The 22,075-nt window shown below is 39.6% G+C and overlaps 1 protein-coding gene across 1 annotated transcript; it reads left to right on the top strand.

Moving 5' to 3' along the window:
* Positions 1-13,289: 13,289 nt before the first annotated feature.
* On the top strand, positions 13,290-20,373 carry LOC105230141 (toll-like receptor 7). The gene has a single exon (XM_011210743.4). The coding sequence runs from the start codon at positions 14,135-14,137 to the stop codon at positions 18,530-18,532; it is 4,398 nt and encodes a 1,465-aa protein (XP_011209045.2). The 5' UTR covers positions 13,290-14,134; the 3' UTR covers positions 18,533-20,373.
* Positions 20,374-22,075: the final 1,702 nt, after the last annotated feature.

Raw genomic sequence — 22,075 nt, 5'->3', positions numbered from 1 at the left:
CGAAAAAGTCATTTATTGCAATTGATATTTGAATTGAGTAATTTTTGAGAAGGTGCTTAACTTAAACTCTTCTAAAAGCTCATATGAAAGCTCCTAAGCCATATGATTTGACTTATTGATCTCAAATTATCGAGAGTGGTTATGTTTATAGTCTATCCGCCATATTTGACTTTCAGCACACATTTTGTCATTCATTTCATAGTCTTCTAAAATCTCATATGAAAGCTCCGAAGCCACATGATATGACTTAGCCATCTCAAAGTATCGAGAGTGATTATTCATTTCTCATTCAATTCATTCAGTTCTAAAAGCTCATATGAAAGCTTCCAAGGCATGTGATATGACTCAATGATCTCAAAGTATCGAGAAGGGTTATTTTTATATCTTATCCGGCACGCTTGACTTTTAAACACATTTTTCATTCATTTCATTGTCTTCTAAAAGCTCTTATGAAAGCTTTAAAACCACATGATATAACTTAATGGTTTAAGGTATCGAGAGTGTTTTTTTTTATACCTTACACGTCATACTTGACTTTGAAACACAAAGTATTTTCATTCATTTCATTATCTTCTTAAAGCTCATATGAAAGCTCCGAAGCCATATGATATGATTTAGGGCTACCAAAGCATCGAGTGTTGTTATTTTTATATCTTATCTGCCGTACATGACGTTTAAACACATTTCTCCATTCAGTCAGCTGCTGAAACTTTAATTCTCAGACGGTTTATTAAAAAATAAAATAACATAAGGATGAGGATATTGAAAGGGATGACAAAGTAATAGAAGAAGATATTCTAAACAGCTAATTATTTGTAGCAAAGCTCATAATAAGCTCAAAAAAACTAAACGTTATAAAAAGCTCGTGTAAAACTTGCCACCTAGAATTTGTATGTAGACTATGGAGACCCGAAGGAGAGCAAAAATATGCGCTGGTGGAGAAATTCCTCTAAGAATTCCACACTTTCCGCTAAAAAATATTTGTGTCGACAATTTTACGATATCTGTCATCGATAGCCTTGCATGTACGTTGCAAACGATAGCAATTTTCGCTTTGTTGCAAGTGTCAAACAGTAGCTGCTTATGAAGGTAATGCGTGTGCCGCACAACAACAAAGCACACAGACTTGCCGGCATGCCAGCACACTGCAATTGGCATATTGTGTTATATGTAACGCACACACACACATACACAGCTACGTGGAAGTGGCAATAAATCGTTCAACAACAGCTACAACAACAACAACAGCCCAAGAACCAGCAATACGCTCGAGTTTATTGTAAATGCAAAATATGCCACTTGACAATGCCAACGATGCAACGGCAACAACTACAATAGCAACAATACTCAATAACAGCAACAACAAACGCACACGACGACAAAGCTCGACAACAATGCAGAAAAATAATAAGTACCGAGTAAGTAAATAGCTAAGAACCCAAAGCCTGCATTTGCGATAAAACAAAAACAAAAACAACAACAGCAGCATCAACAACAATAGCTAAAGCAATAGTAATAATAATAACAAAAGCATAAATGCAAGCACTATAAAACACTTGACTGTGTGCGTGCATATTATGTCGAAGTGTGCGAGCCAGCAATTGCTGTTTAGTTGCAGCAGAAATTTGCATTCTCCATGCACTATATGCCACACTTGCCAATTGCACTGCCCTACAATCAATAGCCATGAATGCGCCTGAGAGCAGCTGAGCTAACTTGCCGACACACCGAGAGTGTGTGCGTGTGAGGTGCAGCCTGAGGGCAGGGGTTCCTCCATATTGGCCACTGAAGTAGCTAAGAGCTTGTGGCAAGTAAGTGAGGCGACAAAGCGTTTTATGGGCACTGCATTTTTTTTTGCGTGGCTTTTGCATATTTTTCTAAAGTTTACTTAGTTTTTTCTATAAATTTTATTTCATATATCCTCATTCATGTACACAACATTATTCTTTTCAATGTGCTTATTGCGTTTATGTTGCATGCGGGTTCAGTCACACGGCCGCCACTCAAGTGTTCATGCACTTACCATGCAACACACGCACTTAGCGCACCGCTAGTGGCAGCAAATATCGAAAAAGGAAGCAAAGTGGGCGTTTAATAGCGAGAAGAAGCAGCACGAGCAGCTGTCGTGGCAGCAGCATTATATTGCAACGCGACATTTATGTGCAACCCTTTCGTTGTTGCCAAGGCATAGAGGCATAAAGGCCCATTTCTGACTGCCATTACTAAACTGCGCTCTTAACTTGTCGATTTTCGAGTGTGTTTAAAAGCTCGAAGGGTGAAGTAATCAAAGTTAGAGCTTTAATTAGATGAGTTCGAAAATAAAATTATGAAAAAAGAAACTTTTTCGAAACTTTTGTCAAAAAGTCGTCTCTACAAAAGTCATTCCAAGTTCCAAGCGGCAGTAGGCTCAGCGCTAAGCTGTCATCAGTTCTTGCGCTGTCGCAATACCTTTTTGGTCCAAGATCTATAGCAAGAGCCATTTTCCCTTACTGAGATTGGTCTCGCCCAAGTTGTGGAGGTTCTAACCAGTCATTGCCATATCGGCGCCCACCCTCTGAGGTTGAATTCTTACCGAGTGTCAGCTTTTGAAACTATTTGGAGGAAAACGAAGTGGAAACATTTCAACACTTCCTTCTTGATTGCTCCGCCTTTGTGAAATCAAAGCTTAAACACTTGGGAGCGCACATTTTCACATATCCTGCTGAGCTAAATAGAAGATATCTCACTAAGGAAATGAAAATTAAACTGATTTTTGCTGACCTAGACTTATAAGATGAAATACAGGGATTCTACAAATACGATTGGTTCTGCTTAACAGTTTCCGCCGACCAGCGGATTTCATAGACAAGATTTCTTCTCTATGTAATCTGGGTCTTGAAGCTCCAAGCATCATCGGTCAAGCTTAGAAGTTATATCAGTTAGTACTCCGAATATTTTTTTTTTGTGCCTTGATGTCGACTCTATTGGCTGAAATGCTTCATTTCGAGGTTTTTATCGTAAAAACTATTAGATCCAGCGTGGATACGGCCATAAAGTGTTGTGCCTACATACTAATTTTTTTTAAGAAAAAAACACAGAAACTTCCACTTTAATAGGAAATGTTTATTATCATTCGAAAAAAAATTCTTTGGCAATTATCTTTTGAGGATTATCTCTTTCAAATGTTCATCCATTGAGCCCAATTTTGACTCGTTCGAGCATATCGATTGGTAACTGACGAATAACATGCGTGATGTTTTTCTCTAAAGCCTGAATCGAAGCGGTATTGTCCGCATAAACTTCAGATTTTACATATCCCTTCTGGAAAAAGTCTGAAGGTGTGATATCGCATGATCTTGCAAGCCAATCGACCGGCCCAAAACGTGAAATTATCTACTCACCGAAGTTTTCTTGCAATAATAACGCTGATTGATGCGATGTGTGGGAAGTAGCGCCGTCTTGTTGACACCAAATGTCGTCGAGATCGCGAGCTTCAATTTGAGGCATCAAGTAGTCGGATATCATGGCGCGATAACTCTCGCCATTGACGATTACGTTCTCTCCTGCATCATTTTGAAGAAATATAGACCGATGATTCCACTGGCTCACAGACCACACCAAATCTTTGTTTTTTCTAGATGATATGACAGGTCTTGAACCTCTTCAGTTAGCTCTCCGTCCCAAATACGGCAATTTTGCTCCTTTACAAACCCACTGAGCCAGAAATAAGGCTCATCGCTGAACAAAATTTGACTTGAAAACGTCGGATCTTCTTGGAACTTTTCAATACAGCGAAGCGATGGTGCTTGGAAAGTTCGAGCGGCTTCAGTTCTTGCATAAGCGTTAAAATACGTCAAGTTGTTTCATACGTCAGTCCGAGTTGCTGCGAACGGGGCAGAAACGACTCTCCACGGTCGTCGTGTACACTCTCAGCTTCAGCTGCATGCTGGACGTGGTCTATTCGGTTGAATATTATGAAAGAATAATTGCTGGACCTCAAGATAGGGACTCGGCTGACGAGAGATCTGTCAAAAAAGATTATTGGAAAAAGTACCACTACTTGAATCACCCCTTACATCCGCCACGATAATCTTTTATGAAGAGAACACCTGGTCAACTTGTTCCAAGAATTCCATGATTAAATACATACCTCTTGCTTTCAGTTAAGCTCTATTCAATACAACGATAAATCGGGAACTTAGCAACAATAACAACAATTTCTAAAGCAACATCAACATGTAGAAAGCATATACGAGTATATACATATGTAAAAGCTACTATATATATGTACATATATATGTGTTTAAAACTGATATAAGTGTATCTTTAAGATGTTTTATCACAAACTCCATGCTGCATACATATTTGTATTATCTTATAGATATGTATAGACTATACATACATATATCATAACTGTGCATATAAGCTCTGTTTAAAACAAAGCCGCCACTGATGCATCATCTGTAGTCCAAATGCATGCGATTATGTACACACATACACATAAATACACTTTCATATCTTCTTAGAAAGACACTTGTCTATTATCTTCTGCCAAGCATAAATTAAATTCGAACGATGCCACGAGCAGGATATGCTTTCTATGAGCGCTCTCCTTAGACAAATAGCCGCACATACACACTAACACATAATGTGCTTGCACACACTCTCACCAGCATGCACCGCAGCATTGTTTCAACGTATTGAGGTTGATTAGTTTGTGATACATTTTACTTTGGCGTTTAAGTTCTTCATCCTTGGAGATTTTGCTGGAAAATTGATAGACAAGTATTAAATTACTTAAATATTTGCAAACGAATTAATTAATTGCCAAGAATGCGCACGTGGAAATATGAAAATTATCATAATTGCAAGAACATGTGATGTCATTTTGAAGATTCGAAATTGTTTGAGCTTTGTTGTTTGTTGCAAGGAAATAAAATTAATTAACTTCTCGGAAAAGCTGTCAGTTGATCTCGGAGGATGGAACTCAATTAAATTATAACATGTATGTAAATAAACAATGAGTATGCGCATATAGAAGAAGAAGAAGATTGAGAAAATATATAAGAACTATAAGATGATGGTCGCAGGGCGATAGTTGAAAAGTTGAGTCGACTGAGATCTAACACTGCTTTGAGAATGCTATAGATATATATGTTTACATGTCATCTTGGAAATGGAACATCAGTTCATTTCTGGCAATGAGTTTAGGATTGTTGAAGATCTGGTGTGAGAGCCAGATCCTTTTTTAACGAAGGTCTGCAGAGGTTTCGGAAATAAGCGAAATTTTGATCTAATGTTATCGACACGACACCAAAGAGTTCAAACTGGCTGTCGAGTAGGCAAAACTCACTCCTTTTGTGAATTTTCGAGGGTCTTCGAAGAATTTACTATGGAAATCCCAATCAAGGTTAGAATTTAAGTAAGATTCTCTTCCACCAAAACATTTTTTTTATTCAAACAATCGTCAATCTTAAGATACTGAGGCCATAAACTACTTTCTAAATAAATTTACTTACCACTTATGAACTTAAAGACAACAATACTCGCTCATATTGTTCAAATAGAAAACATTGCCCTGCATGTTGCAAGTGCAGTTGTGTTTTTACTTAAATTACTAACTTACTTTCCACTCATCTCAAGCAGTTGAAGTGGTGCACGCAGTTACTTACTAATTTTTAGTGCAACCATCATGCTCGACAAATTAATGTTGCAAGCTGTAGTTGTAAGTACCGGCTTCACCTGTTGTTATTGCCAATTTCACCGTTGTCGCAGACGTTTTTTTTCACATTGCACGTGCTTAACTTTTCATTCAACGGCATTATTATGCTATTTTACCGTTGTTTGAAGTGTGGCAAGCAGCTGTTGCGTGTATATTGTTGGCGGTTGTATACGTTTTTTGTTGCAAGAAAGTTTATTGTTTCTTTAACTGCAAATTAAGCGCATTTAAGTGAAAGTATTTGTTGTAAGGTATTGTAATTGTTGTTTGCTATTGTTGTTGTTGTTGTTTTTGTTCTGAAAACAACACTTTTTATCAAGGAACGCAAAAGTTCTGGCGCAGCAAACTGGAGTAGCGATTTTAGATCAACTGGTAGTTGCTTTTGTTGTTGTTATAACTCTTTCACCAATTTATTCGCTCAATTTCCAGTAGCTTTGTACTCCTGACAATTAGAGTCACTCATTTCTAGAAAGCATCTCCGTATCTAGTCTCTATTGCTACTACACCTAAGTAATGGTATCACTAGTATGTGTTTTTATTTGAGTTTTTTTTTGTTTGCGATTGTGTTCCTTGTTGCTTTTTCGATATTCCCATGGTTGGTCTCCTCATAATGTTTGCCAAATTCACCAAATGAAGTTCCGTTATTCGCAAGCTACTTACGGGTGCCTTTTTCCCTATTTTTGTTGCTGTTTTATTATTTGGCGCGTACTTACTATAAATATTACATGATTTTCTACACTTTATTATATTTTATGCATGGTAACATATACCAACCCACTTCCTGCAAATTCCACCAACTCAGGGCCACAACATGGCGCAGCACTTCCGTGAAGAGTTCCTTCAGTCTGTTGTTCATTTCTTAGTTGCTCTGATGGAGAAAGTGTTGCTGCTGCTCATTAACTTTACTCTTTGTGTGTTCTTAGTTTTTAATACTTCCTTCTCTGATTGCTGTTACTTAGTACTAATTGAAATTGCAATGAAAATATTTGATTTTGTTGCTGTATTTGTACTTTGTCTACAGAAGTTTTCTTGGCATCTTTAAGTGCGCTCTTCTAAAAATTAATGTAGGAAAAATTGTTACTGTATTTTTGAGGGAGAGCTCTGTTTAAAATAAAGCAAGGCTATTGCATGGCTTTAAAAGGTTCTCAAGGACACTTTTTCATTCTTCAAGACTACTAATTAACTTTAGAAAATATTTTTTATGCTTTATTATGATGGGTGATTGTTTTTTTTATTCTATTAATAAATTAACTAATATCATTCGATTGGTCACCAAGGTTGAGTGATACCAAATTTTTCTGATTGATAGCCGGTCAAGTTTTACTTTCTGTAGTAGTCAGTGCGGTTCTTTCTCCTATTTGCGAATGAATTTTTCTTTGAATCATATATTTTTCCTTACTTACACTCCTCGTTCGTATTTAAAACCTAATCTGAAATATGCACTCATGATCAAATTTGACCTAGACTGGTCCTTATAAACTGCGTATGCAAATCGTAACGATAAAAAACATAAATTGAGACAATATTTTTAAAGGTCAGTTAAGTTTGATCTTCAAGTCTCAATTAATGTATCTTTGCAAGGAAAATTTTGTCAAGGGATTTTCATACAGTGGGTCAGTGTGGCTCTTTTTTCTATTTCCGAATGAATTCTTCCTTCAATCATACCTTTTCCCTTCTGTACATTTCTTGTCCAATTTTTAAACCTAACCTGAAATATGCACTCATGATCAAAATTGACCCGGACTGGTGCCATGCTAAGTTTGATCTTCACATCTCAGTGTGTTTGGCAGGAAAATTTTGTCAGGCGATTTTTATGTAGTGTGTCAATGAACTCATTGCACGTACCCTGAAGTGTGTTTTTCAGTTCCGAAAGCAGCAAGAGTCACATGAAGCCAAATATGACTATATACATATGTATGGTGACTGATCGATGACTCTGATTTTAGTCACAATCACGCCTTTTCAGAAAAGAAATTTTGTCGATTCCAGTCCGCTTCAAATTTGATCTTCAGTTCTGAGAACTTTGATTTGCAGGTCCTTAGTTCGGCGGTTCTCAATTATATTTCAGATGCACCAAATCCTGGATTTTTATCCACATTCGCAATAGATCATTCCATTTTTAGGAATAGAGCTCGATCTAAAGAGACTAATTGACGTTGAAAGAGACCATTTGACGTTGTTTACCTATACTAGTCTATTATTTATTTTTATAGCTCAAAAAATTATTATTATTATTATATTCTTGTCTACAGGCTTTGTAGAGCTTAAAGTTCCGTTTTTCCACTATTTTCTCAGAAAACTTCTAATCCACTTCTGAATACTCCGTGGGCGTTCTCCAAGCGCACTAAGTACAGTATAGTTGTTAAAATAAATTCGAGTCAATTACACTGCCAAAATAACAGTATCACAAACTTAACAAAACAGTTCAAATTTACATAAAAATAATAATAAAATAAATATGTCTGCCAAAATAACAATAAGAAATATTCAAAAGCAATTAGAAATTTAACAGTGACAGCAACAATAACAGTAACACATTATAGAAATACTAACAGCCACAAATAACAGCAACAGTACAAAAGAGCAAGAGCCAAAGACCCGTAACAGCCGACCATTTCAAATGTATAAACAACATATGAACTAACCCACTTCGCCATTATGCCCACAACATGGCAGCGCCACAAAAACAAAGCCACTTCGTGCTTGGCTTTTGCACAACACGCCATTTACTCCCGCATTGGCGCTGCGACGGCAAGCACACGTGTTGCTGCGGCTGCTACTGTGCTGTGCGCTCCAACACTCATTCGGCGAGCATGTGTTTTCGCAATTGCCGTTAAGCTCTCACATGCTGTTTAAGCTCACATGAGCGCTCTGCTGTTATGTACGCCGCTAACATAACCACTATGTGTGTGTGTGTGCAACAACAGCGGAACATTTGAAATGCTCACATGGCTCTCAACTTCCGTTGACTTTGCAACTGTTGCTGTAACAGCATGACTACACAAATTCTACTTAAACGAACAGAAGCGAGTGCCTTCGACAACACAAAATTTCGTTGGAGTCGCAGGAAATCACAGCGGAAAGGAGTGCGGAAATCGCCTGTTGCCTTTAACAAAATGTTCGCTACCTCGGACGCTGCTCAGCTGTTGTCGTCGACTTCGCTGCGCTGCCGCTGAGCTGAGTCGTTGCCAACTTTTATTCGAGCAGCATTTTGCTCTTATTCTTGCAGTCATTTGTTATTATTGCATTTGGTGTTATTGTTGTGGCTCAATTATGGTGGACTGCTAGATATCATTCCCTGCTGCTATTGCTATTGTTGTTGTTGGTGCTTTCTATTACTTGTATGCCTGCTGGTGCAACAATTGTTGTCACAATGGCGCTGTATTGCGAGCAAAAATAGCAGTAAACGGAACATTGCACTTTGGCGTAGGGTGGTTGCATGCCTGCTTCTGGACTTGGTGCGCCCTTTTATTGTTGTTGACTGTTGCGCCTTCACTCCGTTATGCGATGCTGGTGACCGTTTAATTGCAGCTGCAGTCGTTTAGCCCACCAAGTTTCATTATTAAATTATGAATTATAAAGAATTATTAAAATTAAGAAAGTAAGTGGTGAGTAGTGGTGAGTTAGGCACTTAGTACATTGTAGTAATGAAAATGGAAAGTTAGGAGCATTTTAATGTAATATGAAGTATAAGTAATTATTTAACAAACTGTAATTGAGTTCAAGGACTGACATGCGTTTACTGTTAGTGTTTGAAAAACTGTTACTTACAGTTTAGATAGTATATGTGTTTGTTTAAAAAAGGGAGCAGAAGGGCTCTAACATTTTATTCTAAATTTAATCTTACAATTTTAGAGGTGCAGTTATGACATATGGTGGATGGAGTCATGTGTAGAAGTTTACGCAAGTGATGAAAGTTCTCTGACTGCCATTCACTTGGGAGTGGTCAAAAACGATTTTCTTTTATTTTTGCTCAAGCAGCTCATGACGTTCGGTCTTAAACCAAGTATCCTCTGGGTAGCCAAAAAACATTCGTTTGAAGGCGAACTAAAGTGAGAAGGCGAAAAATACGCAAAGCCCTAGAAAAAGGATATTGCTCAGCTGCTCTAAAGGTAGTATAGTAGTAGGGTGCACGTTGAAAAGAAATAAATATCACATTTACAAAAGAAGAAAAAAAATTACACCTTGGAACGATAGCAAGCTTGTTGGGAGCATAGACGTCATGGTAGATGACGGCTAGGATTATCAAAAATATAAAATAGTGGTCCAGCAAGAAACAAGGCGAGTTGGATTAATATACCACCCAGATGCTATTCAGGCACGGATACTTTAACTTTCTCAAGACGAGATATTTTGGAATGCCACTCTGAAGTAATGCGAAAGCGGCCCCACAGGATACGACGGTCCCCTAGAGTAGAGTTTTTTAGTGACCTGCAAGTGACACATACCATTGATGTGACGTCACAATGATGTTGCGGTAGACATTTTTCTCATCTTCATCAAAAAAATATCAACTTTTACCCATAAATTTGATTGCAAAATTGAAGCAATACTTATTGTTATACATTATATTAGTTCCTGTTACTGCTGCAGTGGACCATTAACTATTTTCACCTAAATATTTCCAAATAACTATTATCCGCTCTTGAAATTCTAACTAAATTTCTGATCGCCTTTTTGATGATGAACATTTCGCAATTAGTTGCAGTTTCTAAAGCTTTCATTTATAATTTCGTACAAGCTACTTTAGAAGTTCATGGATATTATCAACTTAAATAAAATTCGTCATCGTGTACTCTAAATATTTATTAATTTCCATTTAAGTTTACTAACTGAACATTTGTCACTCGCCTAATTAAAATAGTTAGTGCTTTGGCGCTTACAGGCACAAGTATTTTCTTAACAGTTTATTAAAGCTACAAGTTTGCATTTCAGCTCCAAACTGCGTTTAACTTTGATGTTGTTGTGAAATGTTGCAAGCACATTACGCATTTCAAGGGGAATAAAATAGTTTATAGGCAGCGGACGTTGCAGCCTTCATGCAATAAATTCGTTTAAACAAAAGTACATAGTTTCATCAGCAGATAGGTATATGCATATAGAAAATGATTTTAATGCAGGACACGCGAATTTAATAAATAATAACCTTTTATTGTAAGAAAAAAACTTTATGTGTTCCTTTTTATTAACTTTTATATTTTTTCTCTCACAATCGGTTATCTGTATCAAATAATTTTCACTGAAGAACAAGGAAACACAAGAGTTTACATTAGTCCAACATTCGTAAAGGAAGAACCTACGTCAACCCAGAGTCTGAGTCGATAGGATCACGTTTAATTTCCAAACATCCTTCAAATAATTTGTTTGACTCAAATGTATTACTTTAGTTAAACAAAAAAATTATTTCTTGGCGAACCGATTTTATTAGGCACGTCCGTCTGTCTGTACATACTAGAAGAAGTCTCTTTATTTTGGAGATATCGCTCTAAAATTTCGTGTACGTTTTTGTTTTGAAACCGTCAAACCACTATACAAATCGCCAAACAAACTGAGCGATCCAAATAAAATTCTTATGTGGAAAACTTTTAAAATTTAATTTTGTAAATTCGAAAATATTTAATCTACACTTTAAAAATAAATTATATTTGTTTTATCCAGAACTTGATTATTCCATCCAACTTTTAAATTATGTACTTATATTACTTGCATTTAAAATTGATTATTTTTATTTTTGTGATTTTTTAAAAAATATTTTTACATATTTTTGTTTCATTTTTGAACCTTAAAATTCAATAAAAACACAAAAATTGATTTATTCTAAATTAATTTATACTTTATTTCATATCACTAAAATATTTTGTACATTTCAAATTTGTTAGAAGACTTCCTCCTGACACATGCACTTGCTCGCCAACTCGTAAAATGTTTATCGTCGCACAGCACAAACACAATTTTTCGAAAGAATGCAATGACAATTGGTAAACCAGCCACCAAGTACGCGTATGCCGGCGCTGCAGTCTAATGTGAGTATGTGCATGTGTAAGTGACAACATAGCCGGCCGGTTTTGCTGCGAAAAGCCAGCAGAGAGAGAGAGCGCATGTGAGAGCCAGCGGCTGAGCGAGTATGTTATGCTGTTGACAAACGTATGGAATGTGATATGAATTTTTATGACTACAAGCATGCGAGTGCCGCAGCTGAGGCATGAACATGCCGACGAACACATGTACAGACATGCAAACAAACATGCATGAATTGAGCAGCGCTCAAATGCAATTCAACTGCATTTCCCCTACTTTGTGCGCTTGTGTTGGTGTATGTGTGTGTCGCTGGCGTATATGTACATGCGTATCCGTATATGCACTTGGTTGTGTTGGTGTGCATGCATACATTTGATGTGATGTGGGTGTATGCGTGCGAGCGCACGTTCTTATTTGTTTACATGCATGCAATTCCTGTTGCATTTCTATGCATTTGTTGTTGTTAGTTGTTTATAAAAGAGCAAATGCTGCTGAGAGTGGCTGGACGATGCAGCGCAGTCGACGTTGGCAGTGTAATGTTAGAGTAGAGCGCTGGGATGGAATGGTTGTTGGGAAGGAGTATGTGTTGTTGGTGTTTCTGGCGTAGTCAATGACTTGTTTAACTGTTTGCCGTGCAAGAGTTGTTTTTACTATTAAGATATTTTTTTTATTGATTGTTTTTTATAATATGCAAATGCTTGTTAAAACATGTGTGTGCGTGTATGTATGCAATATCTGGCCTATCAGTCTGCAGTCATTTCCCTTATATGAAATTACATTGCATAGCATTTAACCAGTTGCAGTAGTTCTAAGTACGCGTGCAACAACAACATGCACAATTGCAACAAACACACAACGCTCATTACTTCATATGTCCTCAACTAAACATTAACCATCTGCATGAAAAGACTTTGCATACTGCACTCGACACTCAACGCTCTCTCACTGCTCAACATAACTGTGTATGCGCATCTGTTTGTATATTTTTATGCACTTCACAGCGCGTCAGCGCAGCTTGCTTACTAAACAGCGCAAACAGCTCAGAGTATTAGCAGCACTACATACTTACAGAAATACATGTATTTGTTGTTGTTTATTAATATCAGATATAACTTTTTGTTGTTCTCAGCTTAATGCACTCACCACTATTACTACGTACTGTCTACCTATGCTCCCCAAACTCAATACTACTACTCACACTCAGATTTGCGCTCTGCTCTTCGTATGGTTTTCCTTGCTTGTTGTTGTTTTTGTTGCCTTATTGGAGTGTTTGGTTTTGTTCTCCCCACAGAGCACAACACTATTGCTATTAGTGGCCTTCGTGCTAGTTCGTGTGTGCGTTGGCTTGCTTGCTTGCCTGCCTGTTTGTTCGTAGTCGACGTCGTCGTCGGCCATCCAACCAACATTGAAGCACACGCACACATACTCAAACAAATGCAAATGGAGCGCAGGAGTGCTATGTTGTCCATGTGTTGTGTAGAGTAGCAAGCAGCAAGCAAAGAAATAGCGTGGCGTCAGCAGCAGTGCTGGCTAGTGGAATTCACAGCGAGCCAACGGACTCGCAACGAGCAAAATTTGTAATCAGTTCTCTTTGAAACGTTAAGCGGTAAACATGGCTTTTTGAAATAGCAGCGCTTCCGTGAAAGTTTCTTGTTTTTAAGTAAAAGTTGTTACTGAATTCCATTCCTCGCACGTCGCGCAGCAAACTAGCTTAGACGTACGCACGAACACGAAACGTTTTTAATTCGGTTAAGTGTTTGGACTTGAAGAAAAAGAAAAAGTAGAGTATTTCGCCTGCTCTTTTGGAATATTGCGCGCTGCTGTTAAATAAAAATCAAAGTTTCGAAAATTCAAAACGGAAACGAGAGAACTTCATTAAAGTTGAAATAGCTGAAGTGAAGTAAGAAAGTTGTTTCAAAAGCAAGAAAAAAAATTAACGAATTGGAAAAAAGTTAAATACGCGTTAACAAAATAAAAAGTGTTTCAAATACAAATTACTGCCACAGTAATTACGAAAGTGTCACAACAATTACTGCAAGTGTGTACGAAATCGCTCCGCTCGCATTTGCCACCAAGGATTACGGTTTGCGCGTTTGACTTAGCGATCACACAGAAAATAAAAATTAACTAAAATCAAAAAGTACTGTGACTTTAACGAAGAATATGTTTCTCCAAAGATAATACGCGCTGAAAAAGCTTTATGCGCCATGTTGCAACTATGCCATGTGCAGTTAAGAAGTGCTTGCAAATGAATTTGTTGAGTGTTAATGCAGAAAAGTTTTTCAAATAACACATCCAACACAAATAAAACCAATTAGAAAACAAAAACGACATTATAAATTGCAAAGTGTGCGAGTGACTGCCAAGTCCTCAACGAAAACAAGTGATCCGAAAACAAAAAACACACACAAAACCACAATGCATACCGCCAGCACAACAACGTTGGCCGGCGCCATCAGCCGCCACCTACCCTACCTGCTCATCATCCTTATCAGCAGCCTGACCGGCAGCTACACGCACGCACAGCAATGCTCGTGGGAGTTTGTGCGCACAACGCTCGATATCAAGTGCAATTTGCGCGCCATCGAACCGCTGGTGCCGCTCGATCTGCAAGTCGCCGAAACGGCCAATCGCTTGGAGATACAGTGCTCCGCCGATTTGTTGCACGCCAGCGAATTGCCTGCCGGCGCTTTTGCACGCCTGCAAAAGCTGTCCGAGCTACAAGTGGATGCGTGCAAAATGCAACGCATCGCCGCCAACACATTTGATGGTCTGATGTCGCTGAAGCGGCTATCGGTGCAGACACATAACTCTGTCTGGGGACCGGGCAAGTCACTAGAAATATTGTCGAGCTCGTTTGCGGGTCTGCGCGAGTTGAACGAGTTGAATTTGAGTGACAATAATATACGTCAACTGCCTGAGGGCGTTTGGTGTACTATGCAAAATTTACAAGTGTTGAATCTGACGGAGAATCGTATACGCTCCGCTGAGAATTTGGGCTTCTCGGAAAAGATGTGCACGCTGAATGGCGCCAGTGGTGGCGCCGAATTGCAAGTTTTGGATGTATCGCACAATGAGCTGCGCGCACTGCCCGATGTGTGGGGCGCTTCCCGTTTGCGCCGGCTGCAGCAATTGAATTTGCAACACAACAACATCAGTACGTTTGCATCGAATGCGTTGGCGGGTTTGAGCTCATTGCGCATACTGAATTTGTCGTACAACCATTTGGAGACTTTGCCCGCCGATGCCTTTGCAGGAAACAAGGAGTTGCGTGAGATACATTTGCAGGGCAATGAGTTGTATGATTTGCCGAAAGGCCTGCTGCATCGTTTAGAGCAACTGCTGGTGCTGGACCTCAGCGCTAATCAGCTGACGAGCCATCACATTGACAACAACACATTCGCTGGACTCATACGCTTAATTGTGCTGAATTTGTCCAATAATGCGCTGACACGCGTGGGCGCTAAGACCTTCAAAGAGCTGTATTTCTTGCAAATACTGGACATGCGCAACAATTCTATTGGCCACATTGAAGACGGCGCTTTCTTGCCTTTGTACAACTTGCATACATTAAAACTCTCCGAGAATCGCCTACACACGCTGGATAATAAGATATTCAACGGCTTGTTTGTGCTGAATAAACTGACGCTCAACAATAATCTGATCAGCATTGTCGAGACACAGGCATTCCGCAACTGCTCTGACCTGAAGGAACTCGATCTCAGCTCCAATCAGCTGGCTGATGTGCCTGAGGCCGTGCAAGACTTGACCATGTTAAAGACACTCGATTTGGGTGAGAATCAGATTTCCGATTTCAAGAATGGCACGTTCAAAAATCTGAGCCAATTGACTGGTCTACGTCTAATTGACAATCGTATTGGCAACATCACCGTTGGCATGTTCACCGATCTACCACGCTTGACTGTGCTCAATCTGGCTAAGAATCGCATACAATCCATCGAACGCGGCTCCTTCGCCAAGAACACAGAAATCGAGGCCATACGTCTGGATAAGAACTTTCTTACGGACATCAATGGCATTTTCGCAACACTCGCTACTCTACTATGGCTGAATCTCTCCGAAAATCATCTGGTTTGGTTCGATTACGCCTTCATACCATCGAATCTCAAGTGGTTGGACATACATGGCAACTACATTGAGGCGCTCGGCAACTACTATAAACTACAGGAAGAGATACGCGTGACCACGCTGGATGCCAGTCATAATCGCATCACCGAAATCGGCGCTATGTCCGTGCCGAATTCCATAGAACTGCTCTTCATCAACAACAACATCATCAATCAGATACAAGCTAATACTTTCGTCGATAAAACACGCTTAGCGCGCGTGGATCTATATGCTAACGTGTTGTCGAAGATCACTTTGAATTCGTTACGCGTCGCACCGGTCGCCACCGATAAGCCAGTGCCGGAGTTTTATTTGGGCGGTAATCCGTTCGAGTGCGACTGCTCAATGGAATGGCTACAACGCATTAACAATCTTACCACCCGCCAGCATCCACGCATTGTCGATCTCGGCAACATTGAATGCCTAATGCCGCACAGTCGGAATGCGCCCATACGTCAACTGGCGGCGCTGAGCAGCAGCGACTTTGTCTGCAAATACGACTCCCACTGTCCGGCGACGTGCCACTGCTGTGATTTCGAACAATGCGACTGCGAAATGGTTTGCCCAGACAATTGTACCTGTTTCCATGACGCTACCTGGTCGACAAACATTGTCGACTGTGGGAAACAGAATCGCATTAATCTACCCGCACGCATACCAACCGACGTCACCGATCTCTACTTGGACGGCAATAACTTGCCAGTGCTGGATGCTCAGGTGTTTGCGGGCAAACGTAATTTACGTGCGCTCTACCTGAACGCCTCGAATGTAATGTCCGTGCAGAATGGCACTTTCGACGAGTTGAATATGGTGCGCATACTGCATTTGGAGAATAACAAATTGCAAACGCTGGAGGGACACGAATTCCGTCAGTTGTCACTGTTGCGCGAATTGTACCTGCACAACAATCTCTTGACCCACATCTCGAATACCACATTCGCGCCGCTAGTGTCGCTGAAGGTGTTGCGACTCGATAATAATCGTATGACGGCTATGCCGATTGCGCAGCTGGCCAACTTGCAGTACCGTAACAATTTGCAGGGCTTGACTATTGGCCGCAATGCGTGGTCGTGTCGTTGCCAATTCTTGCAGGAGTTGGCACAATTCGTGGCGGACAATGCGATAGTGATACGTGACGCACAGGATATTTACTGTGTGGATGCGGGTGTGAAGCGTGAACTCGATTTGATCACCTCGAACGGTGTGGACTGCAGTGAGCTCTTAGAAAGTGCTAGTAATATGGCATCGCAAGATATCTCGGGCGGTTATGTGCCACTGCTCGCCGCTGTGTTGGTGCTGATCTTCCTAATTGTCGTGCTGATTATTGTTTTCGTCTTCCGTGAGTCAGTGCGTGTGTGGCTATTTGCACATTATGGCGTGCGCGTATGTGAGCCACGCTTCGAGGATGCCGGCAAGCTGTATGACGCCATCATTTTACATTCGGCTAAAGACTATGAATTCGTGTGCCGCAACATCGCCGCTGAGTTAGAACATGGACGCCCACCGTTCCGTCTGTGCATACAACAACGCGATTTACCACCAGAAGCCAGCCACTTGCAGATCGTAGAGGCTGCACGCGCTTCACGCAAGATCATCTTGGTGCTCACACGCAATCTGCTGTCGACCGAGTGGAATCGTCTTGAATTCCGTAATGCCTTCCATGAAGCGCTACGCGGACTCGCACAAAAACTGGTGATCATCGAAGAAACCAACGTATCCAGCGAGGCCGAAGAGGTGCCTGAGCTTGCACCCTATCTAAAATCTGTGCCCTCGAATCGCCTGCTCACCTGCGATCGTTACTTCTGGGAGAAACTGCGCTATGCCATACCAATTGAGCTCTCACCACGCGGTAACAACTATACCTTAGATCATCATGAACGTTTCAAGCAGCCCGTCTCACCGGGCATGATCTTCCGCCAAGCGCCACCACCACCCGCCTACTACCAAGAAGATATGGAAGCCAACTACTCGTCGGCCACAACAGCCACACCCTCGCCACGCCCTAGTCGTCATGGCGCACGCATTGTCGACGCCATACCTATGCGTCCGCCCTCCGAACACATCTACCACAGCATTGAGTCGGAGTACAGCGCCTATGATCCCCAGGAAGCGCTCTCCATGATACCGAATGGCGGCAGTGCGGCCACATTCATGCAACACCACGGCCACCAGTCGCATCATCCCCTACAACATCCGCAACAACAGCAATTGCTCGCACCCAATAGCTACCGTGTACACCATCATGCGCAGACCAACCCTCGCGCCAGCACGGTTGGCCATCAGGCAATGGTCATGCAACTACAACAACAGCAGCAACAACAGCAACAGTGGCGGCCATCAATGTGTATGACACAAAACAACGCATCAGCGCCATCATCAGCGAATTTAATGTCGGGCGCGACAACAACAGCGACAACGTTGGCAATGCCAACGGCGACCAATCAACAGCAGAGCGCGGGCACAGCGCCCGTACACTTGCGCACCGGCAGCAATTTGAGTCAGGCGAGTACGAGCACACAATCAACATCTGCGGCTGCGCAAACGCCCCAACCGCAAGCATCCACATCCGCTGCGGCGGCGGCAGCTGCAGCTGCCAAAGCGGACAATGGCAGCGGCACAGCGACGACAGAAACGCTGGGAAGTTCAAGCGCGCCGAACAAGAACAATGGACAAGCGTTTTTGGTATAATGAAAGCCACAAAAGCTGCGGCAGCAATACTACGACAACGACAACGGCCAACAAAAGCAGGAACTGCATTGGCTGCAACAACAACTACAGCTGCAAAGCGCACGCAAAAAGGGCAGACATGCTGATGAGTTGATTGTTGTTGTGGAGCGCTTAACGTGAGTTGAATGCGCGCTTACCGCAGCCAAAGTGCCATTGTACGGACGTTTGTTGCTGCTGTTTCTGTTGTTGTTATTATTATTATTGCTGCACGCTTTGTTTGCCAGCACACTGCCAACCACCATCTCCATCACCATCACCACACCACTTCCATTTGCCACACCGCGTACTATAAGTACGTACCACTTATATACGTTATTTACATACATACATAGCTTCGCTCAAATTGAATGTATGTATAGCGTATGTATTGTGTTTTGACTGAGGCAGCTTTGCAAGCCATTCACGACACGACGACGATGACGCCGCCATCTTTAGCGGACCAACGCGAAAGCGCAAAGAACTAAGCAACTTTTTATTGTAATATAGAAAAACGTTATGTTTATGCAGTTGAAAACATGTTCAGCGACACGCGAACCAACACACCGACACACACACTAACACATGCACACACAACGCGACTCATGCAGCGCGCAACATGCATGAATTAGCCATGCCTTCAGCACACATTGCCACATATGTATTCGTCTGTATGTATATACATACATACATAAAGCTAAATGTACGTACATATATAACAGAGTGTGAACAGAACGCGCACAAAAGGAAACAAAAGCAGCGGCGCAGCGCAGCGCACTTTCGATGTGAGAAGCAAAAGACTTTCCATAGGAGTTAAAAATTTATTAATATATACATACACACACTTATATATATATATTGTAGATATATATATGAAATTTATATAAAAAGTTATGCTATGATATGTAAATCTATCGAGTTGTATGATCATGTCTGTTTATGTATGCAACAGTGTGGCGACACGAGCGCCCGCATGGCAAGTGGCGGCGGCCCAACAGCTGAGCGCGGGCGTTTTGTTGTGCGCGTTGTTGTTGTTGTTGAAACACTTTTTCAAATTCAATGTGATATTAAATAAATAATTTAAAATTATATATATACATATATACACACACCTACGTGTATATATGTGTGAAATATTGAAAATATTGTACTATACTCTAAAGTTAAAGTAGTTAAAAGCAATTGTGTATCGTATTTGTATAATGTATAGTTATGTATAGGGCGTAATGTTTAATTTGTAAACTATTTCTGCGTAGAATTATTTAAATTTATTATTAACTATTATTATTATTGTTTATACTTACTTGAAAAGCACTTTCGTAATAAGCAGAAGCAGAACAAGCGACTTTTTTGACTTTTTAGTTGAATGCAAAGCGTGAAATTTAAGTGCATTGCGCGTGTGACACACACACAGCCACACAAATACTACCACAACTACAGAAAAGTAGAAAAAATATTTGAACTACGAGCAGCGTAAACTTAGTTACTTAGCGAATAATAAACGAATTAGTATTTGCAAGCGTGCAGTTACTTGAAAATTATACGAAGCACACACGCACTTGCATATATGTATGTATATGTAGATACATGTACGCCTCATGCATTGGGGCGGCATAAAGTATGTGAAACACTAAACTAAATAAAATAGTAGTATTATATAATTAAAAAACAACAATCCAATGAACGCAAAGTTAGTTTATCTATATAGAGTATATATATATAATAGTATATTTAAAATAATTTTTAGTTGGATTTAAAATTTGTACATAAACGAGAATAATGCGATAATATAGCCATCAAAACGTAACTAAAATATAAACAAAAACTTAAAATGTGTATTGATTTTGGCAAAGCGAGCGCTGTTGCGGGTACGCTTTGGACGGGTGCTGGAGATGTGGTTGCTTTTATTGTAGTAGCAGAAAGCATGCCTGAAGTAATTCCAAGGAATGGTGACAGGTGGAAAGTGCTTGGGTGGTTAAAAATTTGGTTCCGTAGCGCTTACTGAGACCGGATAGTCGTGAATATAAGCACGGGGCGGCGATAAGGAAAGTAGCTGGCAGTTAATTCACTGAAAATAGCTCTTGGAATAAAAAGCATTGCTTTCGAAATTTTTAGTATGCAAAATATTAAAAGGGTAGTGATTTTCCGGTGTTCTAGAAATGAGTTATATTCAATTGGTAAGTTTGAGTTGCAATGTTTGTTGCTTGAAAGTATTTTGCTTGCAAAAGTGATTTTATACTTTCTGCGTAGTATTTTATTTTTCATTATCTTAAATGAAATTAAAACACAATGTAATAAAACTTTATGAGAAAGTAAGCTTCATTTAAAAGCTCAACCCTTCAATTCAAAGGAAATTTTAAAAAATTTCCCTAAATAAGTTTAATACAAGTATTAAACTAAAAAAGGACTGTGAAGAGTATTTTGTCTCCTAAAATGCAAAAGAACGTAACATCACTTCTCATATGTTTACAGGTGAAGAAAAAATCATGTAAGAGAAAACACTCATATTAAAAAAAATGAGTTTTGGTTATAGAATGGTTATATATTGGTTATAAAATGCTTATATACTGGTTATATCAGGGAGCAGCAGCTGAAAATTTTATATTACATTTATGAAATATGTTGTAGCGAATCGTAAGCAATAAAAAAATCATTTTCGATTTTTTGATAAGGCGTTATTTTACATTTTAGGTGACGATTTGTACTCCATAAATTTGAAAAATAGTGAGGCAACAACATGTTCAGAATAAACAGTAACAGAGTAAACAGTTTGAAAAGTTGGCTGCTTACTTGAACACACTGGCTTTTATATAAAACCGATGCACACTTGGTTTCTACAAATCAGATCAGCTGGCGCTGGTTTTGTTGATTTTTTAAAGGGGTTTTCTAGTCCAGAAAAAAAAATCGATTTTTTTCTCTCTTTATATTTTTAAAGTATTACTATTCGAAAATATGAACTATCTACTAAAGGATTTTTCAGTATTCAAATTAGTTTCGGGGATATATCTAGGTATTCTGCTGACTCGGCATCCAAACTAGTCTGACCATGCTTTAAACACGTTTTTCTCGAAACAGTCTTTTTGAAAAGGATATTCATGTTAACTGAGGTTCTACTGCACCGATTTACTTGAAATTTTCAGAAAGTCTTCCTCATAGAAATGTAATAGACTGGAATTAGTCTTATCCCCAAATTTCAATTTTCACTACATAATTTTAAAGAATTCTAAACAGTCAAAAAGAATGGAACAAAAATGTTTCAGATAATCGCCTTTTCGTGAATAAATGTTTTTCAAACATTGCAGTAGTTGCAGACATTACGAAATTATTGTAGATTAATAACTTTTTTTCTTTTTTGGATTCAGCTTGCATGCAGCGTTGAAATTGGGGATAAGGTCACATATTAATTTCTTAAGAGTTTCCTACTTCATCAGCTGCTAATTTTTGAAATTATAAACTTTTTTTATTTTTTGATTTTTTCCACATTTTTACTCTCAATATTTCATGAGCTTCATGCCACAACATTAGAAT

The sequence above is a fragment of the Bactrocera dorsalis genome, chromosome 3 (assembly GCF_023373825.1).
Source record: "Bactrocera dorsalis isolate Fly_Bdor chromosome 3, ASM2337382v1, whole genome shotgun sequence".
NCBI classification, from domain to species: Eukaryota; Metazoa; Arthropoda; class Insecta; order Diptera; family Tephritidae; genus Bactrocera; species Bactrocera dorsalis.
The sequence above is the reverse complement of the archived record's forward strand: the minus strand, read 5'-3'. Positions and strand labels throughout refer to the sequence as shown.